The 19,030-nt window shown below is 53.9% G+C and overlaps 2 protein-coding genes across 6 annotated transcripts in view; one reads left to right on the plus strand and one right to left on the minus strand.

Moving 5' to 3' along the window:
• Nucleotides 1-16,030, plus strand: part of CSF1R (colony stimulating factor 1 receptor) — a 28,017-nt gene extending 11,987 nt beyond the window's left edge. Inside the window, exons 7-21 of the mRNA XM_036881546.2 lie at nucleotides 682-797; nucleotides 967-1,087; nucleotides 1,169-1,356; nucleotides 2,422-2,537; nucleotides 7,908-8,034; nucleotides 8,167-8,271; nucleotides 8,746-8,856; nucleotides 9,530-9,692; nucleotides 11,782-11,873; nucleotides 11,975-12,069; nucleotides 13,087-13,209; nucleotides 13,290-13,401; nucleotides 13,966-14,065; nucleotides 14,952-15,060; nucleotides 15,149-16,030. Coding sequence (XP_036737441.2) covers nucleotides 682-797; nucleotides 967-1,087; nucleotides 1,169-1,356; nucleotides 2,422-2,537; nucleotides 7,908-8,034; nucleotides 8,167-8,271; nucleotides 8,746-8,856; nucleotides 9,530-9,692; nucleotides 11,782-11,873; nucleotides 11,975-12,069; nucleotides 13,087-13,209; nucleotides 13,290-13,401; nucleotides 13,966-14,065; nucleotides 14,952-15,060; nucleotides 15,149-15,286 — 1,816 coding nt within the window. The 3' untranslated portion in view covers nucleotides 15,287-16,030. The remainder of the gene's footprint in view (nucleotides 1-681; nucleotides 798-966; nucleotides 1,088-1,168; nucleotides 1,357-2,421; nucleotides 2,538-7,907; nucleotides 8,035-8,166; nucleotides 8,272-8,745; nucleotides 8,857-9,529; nucleotides 9,693-11,781; nucleotides 11,874-11,974; nucleotides 12,070-13,086; nucleotides 13,210-13,289; nucleotides 13,402-13,965; nucleotides 14,066-14,951; nucleotides 15,061-15,148) is intronic.
• A 152-nt stretch (nucleotides 16,031-16,182) lies between these two features.
• HMGXB3 (HMG-box containing 3) overlaps nucleotides 16,183-19,030 on the minus strand; it is a 58,449-nt gene continuing 55,601 nt past the window's right edge. For all 5 annotated transcript variants that reach the window (XM_036881543.2, XM_036881542.2, XM_036881539.2 and 2 more), the window contains 2 exons: nucleotides 18,286-18,495; nucleotides 16,183-17,593 (listed from right to left, as the gene is read on the minus strand). In XM_036881543.2, coding sequence (XP_036737438.2) covers nucleotides 17,126-17,593; nucleotides 18,286-18,495 — 678 coding nt within the window. In that variant the 3' untranslated portion in view covers nucleotides 16,183-17,125. The remainder of the gene's footprint in view (nucleotides 17,594-18,285; nucleotides 18,496-19,030) is intronic.

Genomic DNA, 19,030 nt, shown 5'->3' on the forward strand with positions numbered 1-19,030 from the left:
GAGGATAACTTTTGTTCTTTGCATTTGCTTCCAGGTCTTTTCTATAATAAAGAGAAACATTAAATTAGTGCCTACAATGTGTCAGGCTCTGTGCCAAGCACTCTGAATACACACCCCTTTAATCCTTAGGCCAAGTCTGTAAATTAATTACCACCAGTGCCACCCTCACGCAAAGAAAGCAAAGAATCAGAGAGGTTAAATACTTGTCTAATGTCACACAGTAAAGAAATGGCAGCACCAGGACTTGGACCCTGGTCTCTGGGGACCCATGGCTGCAGCCTGCCTCTCATCCCTCTCACGGTCCCTCTTGGCAAGGCTGGTGCTTTAGGGGTGGGAGCTGACCTGGGGGCTGGCATTTTCAGCAGGGATTCCTTGGCCCAGTGACTGCAGCAAAAGCAGGCACATTCAGTGATGTGCCTCTGAGCGTTGGCACTTTACAGACATCACTTCTACTGAACCTCAGAACAAAACCACTTTAAAAATGAGAAAAGCAAAGAAGGAAATCAGGTTGGGTGTTTTCCCAGGTCTCAATGGCACCCAGCCTGGGCGTCTTGTTCCACCGTGGCCTTTGTGCCCTACATGCATTGCCAAAAACAAAACGAAGCCCTTCCGGGTGGTTGTCTGAGACTGTCGTCCCCCAGAGCTGGGGCTCACCTCAGACGGCCTGCCCCTCCCGCGCAGGTACACCTCCACCCTCTCCCTGCCTCGCCTAAAGCCCTCTGAGGCCGGCCGCTACTCCTTCCTGGCCAGAAACGCTGGAGGTGGGAGTGCCATGACCTTTGAGCTCACCCTTCGATGTGAGTGATGGAACAGAGGTTGGGGGCATGGGTCCCTGGGACTCCCTGGAGAGACAGGCTGCGGGTAGGGAATGGGGAAGAACAGGCTCAGTGTGGGGCGGGGAGACACGGGACTTGGGGCCTCTGGATCAGCTGGCCCTCCCTCTTCTGTTCCTCCTCTCCTCCTCAGACCCACCAGAGGTACGGCTCACATGGACCTTCATCAACGGCTCTGATGCACTGCTCTGTGATGCCTCTGGGTACCCTCAGCCCAGTGTGACATGGCTGCAGTGCAGGGGCCACACTGATAGGTAGGTGGACTCCACTCACCTTCCTCACCTGGGCTGAGGGGTTGGGTACCTCAAAACTCTGAGCCAGTCTGTTCTTCCCAGATGTGATGAGACCCAAGTGCCTATCTTGGAGGACTCACATCCAGAGGTCCTCAGCCAGGAGCCCTTCCACAAGATGACCGTCCAGAGCCTGCTGGTCATTGGGACCTTGGAACACAATAGGACATATGAATGCAGGGCCCACAACAGCTTGGGGAACAGCTCCCAGGTCTTCTGGCCCATCTCTGTAGGTGAGCCTTCACTCCTCCCCATCCAGGCCAGGTCAGTAGGGGGGCCCAGGAAACTGCCTCTGTCCCAGGGAGCCAGGGCCAGAGTTCCAATGTGGAGCAGACCCCAGCCATACTGAGTTCTACCTCTCTGGGTCCAACTCCAAGCCCTCCTGACCAAAGGTCTCCTCACAGCTGCCAAGGCCAGACCCCACCTGCAGCTGCCTGCAGCTGCTCTCAGTCTCACTGCTCATGGTCATATAATAACAACAATATACCACCAGTTCAGTGGGTGCTTACACTGGTGCTAAGCTCTTCGCAGGCATTATCTCAATGAACTTCATACAGCTCTAGGAGGTTAGTACTATTTTCCTTCCCACTTTGGAGGTGGTGAACCTTTGGCTTTGGGAGAAGTCACAGGCTCAGGGTCACATACCTCTTAAGTGGAAGAGGTGAGATTTGGCCTCAGACCCACTCTGTTGATCTGGGAAAAGTGGTAGAAATGTTGAGAGAGCTAAGATTATTGATCTGGGAAGAGGAGACCTAGAGGAGGCTATGAACCTGGCTTTCAGACCCTCAAAAGTCTCTGTGGTTCCAAAGGACACTCAGGGAATCTGCAGGGAAATACTGGGAAGGCAGATTTCAGTCTAAACGCTGAAAGATCTTTCTGTCCAAGCTGCCCAGAGGCATAGGTGGTGAACTCTCATCCCTGTGGGTGTATGCGTGTGTGCGTACATGTGCACACAAGCCATGGCTGAGCACTAAGGCTGTTGCAGAGGCTCCCTGTACTGGCTGGGGGTGGGACTCTGTGACCTGAGGGGCTCCCCAGCCACAAGGCTGTGACTCTGGGCAGGGTTTGGGGCTGGGTATGAGCAGAGCTAGAGGGCCTGTCCTCTCTGCTCCTGGCTGGGGAGGGCCTGCAGGAAGGCTATCTGAGGCTCTCAGGGCTTCCAGATGCAAGGACATTTTGTTCAGTCAACAGCATCTGAGCACCTGCTGGGTTCCAGGCAGTGCACTGGCCTGATCTCCGTGCGGGTCTCAGAGGCCTCCCCTGCTTGCTGGCTCACTCCTCTGCCCCGCCCCTTCTAGGAGCCCGCCTGCAGCCCCCTGATGAGCCCCTCTTCACTCCAGTGCTGGCTGCCTGCATGGCCATCATGGCCTTCCTGCTTCTGCTCCTCTTGGTGCTTTTTTACAAGTACAAGCAGGTAAGCATGGGCAGGGCAGGGGGCAGCCAGGCACCCGAAAGAGCTGGACCCTCACATAGGCTATGCAGGTCCACCCCTCAGTCCCCAAACACCCACTTACTCTGTCAGCCAGTCATTAGTGGGCAACTACTGCATGCCAACTTGAGTGGCTGGGTGCTGGGTGAGCCAAAATTCGGGCCTCTGAGGCTCTGTGCCAGGCACTGTGCTAAGCTCCTCACAGGCATTATCTCAATGACCTCGTACAGCCCTAGGAGGTTAGAACCCTCATAGGGTCCACTGTCTAGTGAGGAGATGGTCACTAATCAAATAACCAGGAAAGCGAGGGCATGGATTACAGAGCAAAAAATGATACGGGGTGAGGAATAGGGCTCTAGAGAGGGTGAACACGGGATCCTGTCCCAGCCGGGGCTTCCAGGCACACACAGAGGCCATCACAGGGCCAGGCCTGTATTCCCCCCATCAGGGGGTTGGTGGTCTAGTGGAGAAGGAAGGCCTGATCCTCCTCCTCCTCCTCCTCATTGTGTAATATTGTTATTAATCAAAGCTGCCACTTATTACATGTTGATAGTCAGTGTATAGCCTGTCACTCTGTATACCCAATCAGCAGCAGCGATTTTAGGGACATTTTTATGAAGCGTGTTACCTACATCCTCTCATTTAATGCCCACGACAGCCATGGCATGTAGATATATCACTAACCCCATTTTACAGAGTCAGAAGTTAAAGTTCTGAGAGATTGAGACAGTTGCCTTGATGTACAGCTGGTCAATGGCAGAGGCTGTTTTTTAAAAAGCTGTAATTTTAACAATTATGTATAACATTGAATCATCTTATTTTACTCTCATGACAAACCAGACGCAAATTCTATCAGCCAGCATTTTACAATAAGGAAACTGAGGCTCCATTATGGCAAAAAATCGGACTCAGGGTTCCAGGGGCCTCTCATTAAGTGGGGCCTGCAGCCTCCACCACCTGGCCCAGCTGCCTCCCTGCAGCCAAGAGGACGCCCAGTGTAATCAGACACCCAAAGGGCCAGGCCAGAGGCTGAGGGAGGCCAGGGGTGGAGAGCTCTCTTGTACTGGTGGGGAATGAAGTCTGCTTGGAGAAGGCGGATTGCTGTGGGTGGGACACGCCTTGGAGGATGGGGCTTAAAGGGGAGAAGAGACTCAGGGGAAGGTATTGCTGAAGCATGGGGGAAACCAAGGTGAGTGCTTGCGAGAGGAGGCAGGTGGGGAAACGCTGGGGTCCTAGAGGCTGAGCCCCATGCTGTGGGCTCAGGACCATCAGTGGGTTTGAACAAGGGAGCGAAGATTCAGCTGTAGTTGACCCACCTGGTAGGCCCCCTTGGCTGCCTTTTCTTCTCTACACCTTGCCTTGGGGGTTCGAGTATGAGAAGACCACTTAGAGTAGACGGGGCAGATGGGATGTGGGGGACCCCCAGGGGCCCATGGAATCAGCTCTCCATGCTCATGTCAGCACGTTGCATGAAGAGCCGGCTCCAAGTGCAACCCCTGCCCCTGCAAGAAACCACAGCCCCAGACCAAGACTTTGGGGGTCTGGGTCCTGCTCTACCACTGTTTTGCCCTATTACCTTGGCTGACTCACACTGCCCTCTCTGGTCCTCAGTTTCCCCACATGTACCAGGAGACTGGTAACTTAGCCCTCCTCTGACATTCTAAGAGCCTACTGGTGGTCCAGTTTATGAGCCCGAGGTTGGAAGTTGGATGGGAAGTTCATTTCTAAGCCTTGTTCAAGCCCTTGTTTCTCCTTCTGTGAAATGTTAGTAATGGCAGTCACCCCACCGGGTTGCTGTGAGCATCCAATGATGTAACGCAGACAGACTCAGCAGGGTTCTGGGCACAGAGCGCTCAGCAGGGAAGCTGCACACCCTCATCCCAGAAGGAAGTTAACTGGGGAACCCGAGTCAGCCCACCCACTGTGGGATTTGAGGAGGTCCAACGCTGGGCATCTCCCGACTGACTACACAGCCAACGTGCCTGTTGGGCCCTGCTGGCCTACCTCTAGGGACAGGACCTACCTCACTCTTGTGGCTGCCCATTCCCTCTCTGGGCAGCTCTGTTGCAAAGTTCTTCCTTATATGGAGCTGAAAACTGCCTCCCAGTGCCCTGCAGAGCTGCTTTCTCTGCCCAGGACAGCTCTGCAGATTCCAGAGAAGGGCCCAGTTCCCCGACCAGCCCTTTCTGCCTCTGAATGCCCAGCCCCCTTACACAGCAGTGGTTTGGGGACGTCTTACCCTCTCTCTGTGGGATCATTTTTGGAACATGTACTCCCAGTCACCTTGTTTCCCATACAGGAAATTCAACTGTCCTGAACCCACCCAAAGCTAAGAGAAGGAGGGTATCCTTTGGGACAAGTCCTTGAGGGGCCAAGATGGTTATGCCCCTGCCTCAATGCACTCTGTCCAATTCTCTGCTTTGCCCCATGGGGTTCTGAGATTTGCCACTTCACTGGGGACTCAACCTGGCTGGTCCTCAGTGCCCATGCCTGGGGTGAGGGGTGGCCCACTGAGGGAAGGGTTGTTTCTGCCTCAGGGCTGAGTCATTGTCTTTCTGGCCCCCAAAGAGACCACAGGGAAGGCCGAGGGGGGAGAGAAAAGGCAGAAGTTAGCAGACTGGAAAGAGGAGGGATGCAGAGAGGAAAGGATGAGGCAGGGAGGAGCAAAGGCTGGGATTCTGGGGTCAGAACTGAGCTCTGGGGTCAGGGGACATATTGGAAGTGGACCAAGGAAGGTCCCCAAGATCCCCAGTGGGAATTATTGAAGTTGTCACCTTCCCTCAAGAATATCCATCCTCCCAGAACCAGCAGACTTAAGATGAGGAGGGTTGAGTGATGTCTCCCTGCTCACCTCTGTTGCCAAGGGGAAGTTGCAGGTGGGCCTGGGCCTGTTGTGTGCGATGAACGACATGCACACACCGAGTGTGGGGTAAGCTCCCTGATCACCCATGCATCTGCTAAGTTCCCAGGCATGGGTGTACTCAAGGAGGACTCGCTGCTATCATACAACTACTACTAGATCATTAAATGCCCAGCTTGACCTCCCTGGAAGAGCTCTGCTTTAGGAGAGGACCGTTTGGGTAGAAACTCCAAGAAGCCACACAGGAGCCCTCTCCAGGGCAGGCAGAGGCTGTGTTCTGGTCCGTGGCTACCTCCCAAGAATTGGGGCAGGGGTGCCTGAGGCAAGGGAGAGACAGCTGCCCCTCCTGCAGACAGAGTCTGGGACTTAGAGATCCCAGCCAGCCAATGTCCTGCTCCTTTGATCTGCTCCCTTTCCTCACTACCCCCTGCCTGGCCTGGGGCAGGGGCTGACTCAGGCCCAGCTGCAGGGCCAGAGGAAGAAGTGGTGAGGACAAGAAACAGCCTTAGCCACAGAGGTTCCTGGGGATGGAAGTGGCCCGGAGCGGTCAGAGAATCCCCTCCTGACTCTGTCTCCGTCTTTTGGGTTGGGAAGGCACCCGTGCACAGGGTTTGAATCCTCTGAGACTCAGAAAGTTCCTCCTCCTGTCCCATTTCAAACTTTCCTCCCAAGCCATAATACATACTTTCTTAAGTTTACCTGTAGACTCCCTTCCTGAATCAGCACCTGGAAGTTCTTTCTTGGGTCTAAGTGCAGTCTTTTCTCTTACAATACCATCTGGAAGCTCTTCCCCACAGCTACCTGGAGTCATCTTAACCAGTCTTTTAACCAGCGAGGCTCGCAGCCCCAGGTTGCCCTCCTCCCCAGTCCTCCACCCACTCATACCCCCCTTAGCTCCTCGGAGCTGGGTGCCCCATGAAGGAGCCCAGCTGCTAAGCAAAGCCCAGTTGGTCCCTGTCCCAAGGGCTGACAGGAAAGAGAGCGGGACTGCTGACCCAGGGCCTCAGTGTCTTCCAGCACCCAGGCCCAGCTTCCTTTCCACCTAAACTCTGTCTTCCATCAGCACTTCACAGGCACCCCCTGGCCTGATGCCCCGGGGCAGCTGCCACCCTGGGCAGGAAACAGAGGCAGCTGCTTCTCCTCCTTGCTTCCCCAGATCACTTGTCCCTGCTGGCTGCTCCCAAACAGCATGGAAAGCCTGAAGGGAGCCCAGGTCCTCGGGGCGTTCACCTGCCTTGTGGGCAGGACCCCTCTTCCCCACAGACCCCCTCTCTTTCTCCCAAGTTTACCAATGCACAGTCAGCTGTGTCACTCACCTGCATCAAGATGTAAGGGCTTGTACTGCAGTTAGGAGGGAATCTACTCACTTACCACAGCCTTAACGACCTCCCTGTCTCTGAACCTCCCCCACACCCCTCAAGCCACACGGGCAACTTCCAGTCTGACGAACTTGCTGGGACCTTTCCTGCCTCCAGGCCTCTCTACCTGCTGCTCACTGTGCCTGCAAAGTGCCCCCTCAGGTGACCAGATGGCTGCCTCCCTCTGTTCTCCTCAGGGGCCTTCCCTGACTTACCTTCAGTTGTATCCGTCACTCTCTAGCCCATTTCCCTGCTTTAGTTTCTTCATGGCACTATTTGAAAATTCCCTGCATATGTATTTGTTTGAGTTGAATATCTCAGCCACGAAAATGTAGACTCCACGGAAGCAGGGCTTTGTCTTGTTCAATCCCGAATTAATGTGCCTGGCACAAATAGGTGCTCAGTGAAATATGTGGATTGGAATATTATTCAGCCTTGAAAAGGAAGGAAATTCTGACACATGCTACAACGTGGATGAACCCTGAAGACATACTGAATGAAAAGAAGCCAGTCACAAAAGGACAAATAGTGCATGATCTCAATTAAATGAGGCACCCAGAGCAGTTGGAGTCAGGAGCTAGTGGCTTGGGGCTGGGGAATGTAGGAGTCATTAATGAGTATGGAGTTTCAGTCTTTCAAGATGAAAAGAGTTCTGGAGATGGTTACACAGCAATGTAAATGCACTTAACACTACTGAATGGTACACTCAGAAATGGCTGAGACGGTAAATTTTATGTTACATGTATCTTACCACAATTAAAGATAAAAACAAATAATATTTGGATAGGAGGATGGATGAATGGGTCTCAGGTTCCACGCTCCTTTCTGGCTCAGGAATTACCAAATTATCAGAGCTATCAAGGCCCCCAGAGGTGATCCTGTCCAAGGTTTCCACTACACTGATAGGGTAACTGAGGCTTGGAGAAGGGACACTGTGAGGCTAAGCTAAGAAAACACAGGGATCTCAGGGCCATGGGCATGAAGTGGCATGGCCTCTCTCACCACGTCTAGAGCCACAGCTTGCCTCCTCCAGCCATGTCACAGGACTGCCACACCCCTTACTCTGGGGATCGGGGGTGAGATCTGAGACCCACCTGCCAGGCCCAGCTGACACACACTTTCTCTCTTCCCCTGCAGAAGCCCAAATACCAGGTACGCTGGAAGATCATTGAGAGCTATGAGGGCAACAATTACACCTTCATCGACCCCACCCAGCTGCCCTACAATGAGAAGTGGGAGTTCCCCCGAAACAACCTGCAGTTTGGTGAGATGGGATTGCAGCACCCACCTTGCCCTCCCACCACAGGGCCGGCAAGGGCTACAGGGAGCCTGTGGGCCCTCAGAGGGTGGGCTCTCTGGTGCCCTGGGATCTAAGGAGCCTGTGTGTGTGTGGCAGGAAAGACCCTTGGAGCCGGCGCCTTTGGGAAGGTGGTAGAGGCCACAGCCTTTGGTCTGGGCAAGGAAGATGCTGTCTTGAAGGTGGCTGTGAAGATGCTCAAGTGTGAGGAGAAGGTCTTGGGGCATTTGTGGGACAGGTGGGAGGTGGTGTGCACTAGTGGAGGGCCTACCCTGTCACAAGAGGCATCACTCACATTTTCCGCCTGTCAGAGACTGGGGGACAGAACCTGGGATTGGGGTAAAGACTCTTGGTTTCCTTTGTGAGCTCTCCGCTCCCTCTAACTCCTGGGTGTGGAGGGGCTTCTGACTGAGCCCCAAGGAGGAAGGGTGCTCAGAGGCCAGCCTGGATCACAGCCTGGCCATAGCTTGGCTTCCTGCCACCCAAGACCAGCTTAGTTATAAGCCATCTCTCCTCTCTCTTCCCCTGACCCCCATCTGTGTGTCTGCATTTCTCCTTCTCCTTCTTTTGGCCTTTGATCGCTTTGGGGTGCCCCCTGCTTACTCCCCTGGGTGCTTCCTGTGTGGCTTTCCATGTCCTGCCCTCTCCATCTGGGAGACCTATGGCCCCACCTTCCAGCCACGGCCCACGCTGATGAGAAGGAGGCCCTCATGTCAGAACTGAAGATCATGAGTCACTTGGGCCAGCATGAGAACATTGTCAACCTGCTGGGAGCCTGCACCCATGGAGGTGAGGGGCCCTGTCAGGCACAGAGGCCCATGCTTCTGGAGCCTCTTGGGTGTCTGAGGGCCCTAGGGTCACCTCCCTCCATCTTACCCTTCCCATCTTCTCCAAGTGAAGGTAGAATCCCTTAAATTCCTAGGCCAGATGCTGGGCTGGTCAGAAGCTGCTTACAGATGATAGACAGTTCTGTGAGCTCTGAGAAGTGGTTTTCAGACATCGGTGGGCATCAAGAGTCACACAGAGAAGGAAATAAGAGTGCAGATTCCTGGGCATTGCTCTAGGGGGTCTGATTCTGTGGGTCTGAAGCCCCCAAATCTACCTTTTAAGAAGCCCCCACCCAAAGACAACTGGACACTCACTGCAGGGTCCACAGACGAGCCCCAGAGCCTGTTGGACTTCCAGTCCATCCCATCCTCTTCTATTAAAGCTTTGACCTCTATGGAACTACCAGACTTACTTTTGAAAAAACATTCTTTGGCTACAGTTTTTTTGAGATTCCTCTACTTTAGACAGAAGGGTTACTGAGCCATAGAAAGCAGAGAAAGCTGCTCACAGATGGTCTAGAATGTGGTCCTGAGTCCCAGTCCAGGGTGCCTCACGACCCCTGCCCCTATGTTCCTGTTCCTGTTGGGGGAATGGGGTAAGGGCTACACTCACCCTACTCTCCTGGCTGCTCTAGGCCCTGTCCTGGTCATCACTGAGTACTGTTGCTATGGCGACCTGCTCAACTTTCTGCGAAGGCAGGCTGAGGCCATGCTGGAGCCCAGCCTGAGTCCCAGCCAGGACCCTGAGGTGGGCACCAGCTACAAGAACATCCACCCGGAGAAGAAATATGTCCACAGGTAGTACCCTTGCAAGGCAAAAAGTGGGCCAGGACTGGGAGGTGGGTCCCCCAGGTGTCCCCAAAGCCAGCTAAGGTTGGGTAGTTGTGCGACTCTCACACTCTCATCTGTGCTGTGGGGAGTAGCCACCCCAAGTTATATGGGGAACTCAGTTTTTCTACTTCCTATTCCCATCATCCAAGAAATATTGAGCACTTACTATGTGCTAGGAGTATCGAGGGCAAATACAGGCAGCTCATAGTCTAGTAAAGACAGGCATTAATGAAATCATCACTTTAATGTATGTAAAGCTCAACCATGATTTGTTTGGGGTCCGAGCTAGAGATGGGCAGCTCTTGGGGATAATCACCCTGTTTCTCCCAGGGTTCATGCTGTTGGGGGCTACAGAGCACTCTTTGTCCCCAGCAGCACAAAGGTGGGGACAGTGTGTTGGTTGCTGGGTAAGAAGGGTCAAAACAGCATGACTGCAGCCAGGTCCCGGGTCTACTCTGGCCTGTTTCCCCAGGAAAGCCATCACAGATCAAACCTCTCAAGGTCTTTTCTGCTCAGTAGTTATTTTGTAATGCTGTGATTGCTGGAAGCCACCCAAAGGCAGATGGACAGAGCCACATGGGGAACCAGAGAGGAAGTGGCCAGTTTCCCGTCACTCATCCTTCAGGGCAGAGGTGGAGCCTGGGCTAGAATTCTGCTCTCCTGACTCCTGGTCCAGTACTCACCTGAGCCACACCGCCCTCCTGGAAGACTTGGTCTTGGAACCTGTGGGGGCCTCCAAGCCAGGATGCTGGGGGCTGGGACAGGATCAGAACAAGAAGGATGCATACTGGTTCCCCACCCTAGCCAACTGCCAAGCCTGAGGAGGCAAAAGAGGAAGGAGGCCATTTCGCTCCATCCAGTGTCCTTGAATACGGGGGCTGACAGGATCCGTTTCCTCTTTCAATTCTCTGACAAGGCCTCTGAGAGTGCATCTCATACTGGGCCTCTGCAGGCTAGAACCTCAGGCCAGATCAGATCAAAAGTGTGAGAACCAAAGTATGAGCTTCCATCTTCAGATCTGCAGGTGGAGAAGCAATTCATGGAATGGGGTGATTTTAAGGGCAAATGGCCTGTGAACCAATCCTGCCAATGGGATCCCAGACTACATTAATAGAAGTATAGTTTCTAGACCAAGGGAAGGGATGGTTTTGTCAAGGTCAGACCGTAAATAAGATGATGCTCTTTCTGGAAACACTCAAGTATGGACATTGTCAAGTAAACTTCTCTATTGCAGAGGGAACAGTACAGCGAGAGATGAAGAAATCATATCTGCTTGAAATATTAGCAGTAGTGGCTACTCAATCTAGAGCAGTGTTTCTCAAACTTACCTCCTACCCAAAGCACGGGCTCATAGGAATTACCTGAGAGCTGTAGAAAAGCACAATCTCAGGTCCAAGGAGACCTGCTGAATCAGAATTTGCATTTAAATAAGATTCCCCAGGTGATTCACATGCACTTGAATTAGTTTGAGAAGCACTATTCTAGACCAGTGGGCTGCAGCTCAGGCTGCACACTGGAATTGCCTGGAGAGATTTACAAGTGCAATTGACTGGGCTTTGCCCGTATTGTTTTGGAGATGGTCTGGGCATGCAGAGCGTCAAAAGCTCCCCAGGTGATCTTAAAGTGAAGCCAGGGGTGAGAGCCACTGTCTCAATGGAGTGAGATCAAAGAAGGGGCCCTAGAATATGCTCAAGTCCCTGCAGAGCTGTTAGGGGAAAAGAGAGCCCACTTTTCCGTGGTCCCTGTGGGTAGAGCGAGGACCAGGAGGAAGAAAATCCCAGGGGCAGATTGGCATTAGGAACAATGAAGAGCTTACCAACAGGCAGAGCTGCCCAAAGACAGAACAGGTTTAACTACCTCCCTGAATGGCCAGAGATCAATGATTACTCAGATGGCAGGAGGTTCCTTGTCAGAAAGGTTGTTCCAGTTGACCCCAAGGTCCCTGCCCTTCTCTGCTAAGTGACTGGGAGAGGCCATGGGGCAGCTGGAGGTCAAAGCCTGAGCTGGGCAATGCAGTGATGGGACCCACCTGCCCCTGGCCCTCTCTTTTCTGCAGGGACAGTGGCTTCTCTAGCCAGGGTGTGGACACCTATGTGGAGATGAGGCCTGTCTCCACTTCCTCCTCCAACGACTCCTACTCTGAACAAGGTGAGGAGGTACCAGGGTTGGGGAGGAGAGGGGCTGCTGGATCCCGGACAGGGAGAGGCAGGCATGTGGTGGGGCTGCCCTAATACCTCTCCCCACACCAGACCCGGACAAGGACGGGCGGCTGCTGGAGTTGTGTGACCTGCTCCAATTCTCGAGCCAGGTGGCACAGGGCATGGCCTTCCTGGCTTCCAAGAACGTGAGTTGGGAACAGGTCCTGGCATGTGGTTACCCAGGGAGGTGGGGGCAGCTGAACTCCTGTGAGGCCGGATGGTGAGGACAAGGGAGGAGAGGGAAGCCCGTGGGGAGGGTGAGGAGGGTGAGGGGGAGTCAGAGGGCCAGAGAGCAAGCAAGCGGTGGCCACACATTTTGCTGCCTTGAAGTGCTTGTAGGGGTAGAGTGAAGGGAGAAAGCTGTGTCTGGAGGGTTCCCAGGAGGGAGCGAGCCCCAGCCCGAGAGGAGCCTGTTTCCCGGTGCACAGCAGGCTGAGGAGGACCCGTTTCCAAAATAGGCTTTATTCCTTTTTATTCAGTAGTGTGAATGAGACAACTGTTGTGTCCCCTCACAAAGCACAGTCTCGTGGGGATAACAGAACCTCCCTGAATTGCTGTTGGGTATGAAACTGTGTGTTCAATACTCAACCCAGACAGTGGGAGCTGTGACCATCCTCCTTAAAGCACTTGGGGGGTCCAGGGTTTGACTGATGGCTCTGCCACTTGCTGTGTGACTTTGAGCAACTACTGAATTTCTCTGAGCCTCAGTTTCTACACCTACAAAAATGAGCACAAATGCAGGGTATTTTAGAGCAAAACAATTATGGGTACAGATGCCTAGGGAAGGGCCTGGCACAGGAAGGCCCTGAAGGTGGCAGCTGCTATTATTAGTGACTGCTGTGGGCCAGAGGCTGCTCCCAGCACGAGGGATCATTGTTTCTGAGCCCAGACAGGGCAGCAGGTTCTAAGTCAGCTCCTGCTGCTCAGGGCCAGAGAGACACAGTAATGGTGGTTTCTAAAAGCTGCACTGCCTGACCACATTAAATTTTCTCAGATACGGGTCCTGGTAGAAGGTAGGGGCAGAAGCCAGGGTACACGACCAATGGATGCCCACTCCTTCAAAGGGGACCAAAGGCCTCCTGGGGCCCGGGCTGCTCCTCCTGCACCTTGGGCTCAGGGAGGCAGGGGCCTCACAAGACTAACCCTGCAGTGCTTTCACTTAGTGCATCCATCGGGATGTGGCAGCCCGGAACGTGCTGCTGACCAGTGGACGTGTGGCCAAGATTGGGGACTTTGGGCTGGCTAGGGACATCATGAATGACTCCAACTACATCGTCAAGGGCAATGTGAGTAGCGGGAAGCATGGGCCAGGCTGGGGAGGGGATGGTGAGACAGGGTCCAATGTGACTGGAGTCTGCTGTGCCAGGCCCGCCTCCCTGTGAAGTGGATGGCTCCAGAGAGCATCTTCGACTGCATCTACACGGTTCAGAGTGATGTCTGGTCCTACGGCATCCTCCTCTGGGAGATCTTCTCACTTGGTGAGCTGCTGGACCAGAGCAGGCTCAGCCTGGGGCTGATTCGTGTTTGGTGAACTGGTATCCTACACCTTGTGGAGGATGCTAGTCAAGGCTGCTTGGTGCTCAGGGCAGAACAAGGGCTAGTGTGAGTGAAGGGGTGGACAAAGCATCTTAAAGCTGGGCATTCTTGCAGCTCTTGTGTGGGTTGGGCAGACCCTCACCCCGAGAGGCATTCCTTCTGGGCTGTTCCCTCATGTGCGAGCTTGCATAATTGCAGCTTCCTACTGTGTTGTTGGCCCCTCATCGTCTGAAACATGCATATCCTTGAAGCATGGCTCTCCTTTCTGAAGCGCTAGGCACAGGGACTTGGGCTTAGGCTTTCCATGCACTCCTGTTAACTACTCCAAAGCCTGTGCTGGAATTCTCTGTATGGTGTGATGAGGCCTAGGTAATAGGCCCTTTGCAGTTCCTTTATCGTAGTCCAGGAAGGGCCCTTCGCATCCAGCCTCACCGAGATGTGTGGGCGCAGGGAAAGAGGAAGGCGAACACTGAGTGTGATCTCTTACATGATCTTGACCTCCGCAGGGCTGAACCCCTACCCTGGCATCCTGGTGAACAGCAAATTCTATAAACTGGTAAAGGATGGATACCAAATGGCCCAGCCTGTGTTTGCCCCAAAGAACATGTAAGTGAAGGACCCTAGGGAGGAAGGAGGACACCTTTGGTTGAAAGGGGTGGAAAGGCATATGGTCCTACTCCTTCTGTCCACAATGTTCCAGGGCCAGGTTTCCTCTCCCCTATGGGGATGAAAACAAGCCCCTTTTGCCAAGTTCAGGGTTCCCCTGGTTCCCCAGGTATCACGGGGGATGTTCTTGAAGCTGAGTGCTCTTAACTGGGGCTGGTCCTGACTCAGATGATAGGTTTTTAACTTGGACTGTTATGATGACCTTGAGGAATGCTCCTCTCATTTCTTCTGTCCTGGTGGAGGTGCTGGCCAGCTTTTCATTTAGTGCAGCCAAGCAAGCCACCGTAGCCTCCTGACCACCTTACTACTGCCTCTCACTGGTTCCCTGCCCTCGCAACCTTTGAAGGGGCCAGCTGGCCATGAACTCACCCACTGCATCTCTTCCCAGTCACTCTCTCAACATAGCTGCCCTCGGGACCCACCCAGGCACTCATTGCCAAGGTGGACACACCCAGCTGTGGCACACCCCTCAGCCCACCTGCCACTTTAGTCTCTTGCTACAGTCAACCAGCCATTCCTCTCTCAGCCCACCTCTCAAACCTACCTGCAGGCAGCAAGAGTGCCCCTTCTCAGTTCTAGGAGCTTGGGTGAGATAGCATCTCTGAGCTTTTTCCCGTCTCAGTTGTCAAAATGGGTGTGTTGAAAATACCTTTCTCCAAGGATTACTGGGAAGATTAAATGAAATAACACGTCAAGGACTTAGCACAGGTCTTGGGTGAAGCTCACTTTTGACTAGGTTTTGGGACCTCTGCTGGGCAGGACTCTTTAGGGTGTGGACGTGTGTGTGTGGATCCCAGACCAATGGGGAGTTTCTCTCCTGTCTCAGATATGGCATCATGCAGGCCTGCTGGGCCCTGGAGCCCACCCGCAGACCCACCTTCGAGCAGATCTGCTCCCTCCTTCAGGAGCAGGCCCACGTGGGCAGGAGAGAGCGGGTGAGTGGGGCTGGCTCCCAATGGCTAAGGCAGGGCAAGCTGCGCCCCAGCAATCAGGACTGACCTGCCTGCCCTCTCCCGCCCTCAGGCCTATACCAACCTGCCCAGCAGGAGCAGCAGTGGCAGTGAGCCGGGGGAGGAGAGCTCCAGCAACCACCTGGCCTGCTGTGAGCAGGCAGATGCAGCCCAGCCCCTGCTGCAGCCCAACAACTACCAGTTTTGCTGAGGAGGTGACAACTGTGAACCACTGCCTGCCCCCTCCTCCGAGCTTCCACTCCTTTATGGAAGGGGTACCATGGAGAGAACAGACTCTGCCCTCCATTGTTTCACTCAACAGCCTGGCCCAGCTCTACAACTCAAGAATGTGTAATTCATGGGAGGTCAGAGAGGACCGTTTCCAGGGCCTGGGCCATCACTGCCAGTCAGGGACTGAGGCTGAGGCTGAGCCCCTGCCCACTGTTCTCAATGCTATGCCAACCGGTAGAAGCCCCAGCTCACTCTTAACCTTCCCCACTCCCCTCGTGTCTCAATGGAAATGGGCTGGTTTTGTGACTACGAAGTTCCCTGGAGCTGCCCTAACATTGAGAAAACAAGGCTCCTTGAGTCTTAGCAAGAGAACACCCTTTCTAACCAAGTGAAGCACAAGACCAGACAAGTGCTCAGAGGCCACCCCCGGCTCAAGCCCTTTGGAACAGGGTGGCTCCTTGTAAGAATCTAATTGTATCTCTTAGCCTCTGCCCTCTAGCCTTCTCTCTACAGTGCCACCCACCCTGGATCTGGTACTGCTATAATGAGCCAGGTGGAAGCTAAAAGTTCAGGGTGTCTGCCTAGCCCCTCATCGTTCTGAGCTGGAAGACAGGGCACCCGTGTGGCTGGCCACACCAAGAAAGCAGCACACACTTCCCCAGGTTGCCTAATTATAACTAACAGACTGTGGGATGTCTCTGTCATTAAACTAACATTAACACAGCCAGCTATGGTTCTCTGTGCCACACGAGGGCCTGTGGATGCCCTGGGACCTCCTTCCATCCCCCTTCATGTCAAGTGACCAGCCCAGAACCTCAAGCTCAACGACACTGTGCCCCACACAATCAGCATAGAATTGACTCTTGCTTCATCAAAACCAGATAATTTAATAAATTTTATTTTTGTTGGGGGAAGAGGGAGGGGAAAAAAGCCACCTACTCCACTCCTCTCAATAAATTAAGTAACACATGGCCAATTCCTGGGCCCTAAGCAAACCTTGGGCACTCGAGCCAGTCCTGCTGTGTCCTTATGGCCCAGTCTGCTTCCCCTTCACAGAAGGGAGTTTTTCCTACTGCCGCCAGGTTACGTCATGCCCCTGGGCCACATCCCCTCTGTGGGGAGGGTCCAGGGCCCAGAGAGGATGTAGGATGCAGCAGCAGTGGCCAGGGAAAGGAGGAAGGGGGTCCTCTTCCTCAAAGCTCAGGGCAGAGAAGCAGTCCTGGAAGAGAGCTGCAGCTATTTCTCCCTCCTCAGCTTTCCCGATTTGGGTGCAGGAAGAGCAGGAGGGAAATGCATTCCTCCTCTGAGACAACCAAGAGCCCAAAGGGACACCTAGAGCAAATGAGGCCCCTAAGGCCCTGAGTCAAAGGCAACAGGCTAAGAACTTGGGCAGCTATGGGGGTTGAGACATCCATCATTCTTCATGGGTGGGAAGAGACACCTCAGTGGCCTTCCCACCTAGAGCCAGCTCCACTGTAGCCTACCCTAGGACCTCAACACTCACCTGCAGCAGACCCCAGGGACACCACCAGCTACCAGTCTTCCCTCAGCCTCCCTTTCCCTTTGTTAAACACACACATCCCCCACGTGCTTTCTCAGGGCTATTAAGAGTGTCCTGGTGTCTCTCCTGACCCCCAGGAGGTTGAAAACCAAGGGCCCTGGGGCCCCTGTGCTCAGGAAATGGAAGCTCTTTGGTAAGTCCCAGCATCAGAGGCCTTCACTACAGGTGAAGGCTCCCACCTGTCCCCTGGATGAATCCGCCCCAGGGAAGGGCCTCACTATGGCTTGAGACAGTGCAGTCCCTGTACAAGAGCCAGGCTTATTCTGCCACTGCGGCCACCTCCTCCTCCTCACCCTCCTCCTCTGCCTCTGTCTTGATCTGAGCAACCCCAAGGCGGTAGAGAGTGTCACGGATGACCACCTCTCCAGGCTGGCAGCTCTGCACAATGTCATGGATCTGCTGGTTGACAATCTCGCGGCTGGTGAGGAAGTCCATGAGGCGATTGTAGAGGTAATAGTGGGTGGCATTGTCAAAGGAAATGGGCTGCTGGCGGACGCTGTTTGGTTTGCTGTCTGCAATGGAGGCCAGGATGGTTGCATAGGGTGCCAACTCAGGGCACAGGGCCAAGGAGTGGTGCCCAGCACTGGGGTCACCAGCACTGGGCTGTGTGCCTGCATGGACAATGCGTCGTGTGGCAGTCTTGGTGACCGGGTGCTGGAAAGAGTGCACAGCCTCTGTCATGTCCACGGCATAATGCTGGTCCAGGAGTTCCGGGCAGGACGTGCTCTAGGGCAGAGATAAGAAGCCACTTTGACATGAGGGAATGACCAAGGTAGCACCTGTGTGGTGGGTGAGTGAAGGCTGTGGGTCAGCCCTGTTTCATTAAACCCTCATTTCACCACAGATCATCTCTCCTGGGGCAAGTCCCCCTCCTCCTCCTCTGTGCTTCCATGTCCTCCTGTGAGAACAGGGGTAGTGACAGTGGTCACCTCCAGAGCCAGATGGACTACCTGACTGGACAAGTTCATTTTCCACTCTGGGGCTTTTAATAAAAGGAGAGACTGGGGTAATGTCAGTGTTTTCTAAGCTGTGCCTTTAGATTACAACAGGCATGCCATGCAGTCTATTAATGGGCAAGTCCAAGACAGGGTAGGTCTGGACTGTAAGTAAGTCAGTGTATACAATGTCTCTCAAAGATGGCAATTTTCTAGGCTTATCTGGAGGGTGACCCGCTGACCCTGAGATACTTGTATCTGGGACATCCTGGGCACACTAAGTGACATGCTGTGGCCTTACACACACACACAGGTTGGTCAGTAAAAATGTGTGGAGTAAATGCTGGTTCCAGAGCCTGAAGACAAATTGTTGATGAAGGAAAAGATGCTGGTGATTGTTCCCAGAAGGCCTTTCCGAAGAACCAGTGGGTGAAATGTGGCCAGCCCACAGGATTTATTCTAGTTCCTCAGAAGGAAACTCACCATGGGCGGCTCCATGGGGCTAGAGAAACAGCCTTGGTTCCTTCCCCACATCTGGTCAGTGAGCTCTGGGTAGCAGAGGTCAGCACAGAGGGCCACTGGTGTGGCCATGTCTACCACATAGACAGGAGGCCAATGGCGTGAAGAGACAAGCAGATCCACGTGGTCCCGGGCACTCTCGCCCCGCACGAGGTACTTGGAGCCACAGACCACCTGTGGCGGGGGAGGCGGGGCAGAGCACAGGGGTGAGAGGCCAAGCTGCAGGCAGTGCCGAGGCCTCAGCCGCTTCTTCCCAGCAAGATGACAATCTGATTTCATGACTGAAGTGAAAGTCCTCCTGCCAGAGCCCATGACATTCCACTACCCTCCTACTTATGTCCCTAAATGAAGTCACCAGCTCATCCCAGCTCTCCTGAGAAGAGTTGGGAGTATCTGGTCCTTGACTGAGGGTGAAAGGCCCCCCGGGCATCTGTTCCAAATCACCCTCCATTTCGCCCTCCCAAGCACCATCCAGTCCCGGGCTCCCACTCCTGGCTGCACAGCACTAGCAGCTAAGATGTGGTTAAAAATAGAGGTTCCTCAAAAAAGCAGCAGAATCACAGAACCCAAGAAAGACTAACAGTTACCAAAGGGAAAGGGACTGGGGAGGATGGGTGGGAAGGGAGGGAGAAGGGGGGGAAGAAGAAAGGGGGCCTTACGATTAGCACGTATAATGTGGGGGGCACAGGGAGGGCTGTGCAACACAGAG

The sequence above is a fragment of the Manis pentadactyla genome, chromosome 2, assembly GCF_030020395.1.
Source record: "Manis pentadactyla isolate mManPen7 chromosome 2, mManPen7.hap1, whole genome shotgun sequence".
Taxonomy (NCBI): Eukaryota; Metazoa; Chordata; class Mammalia; order Pholidota; family Manidae; genus Manis; species Manis pentadactyla.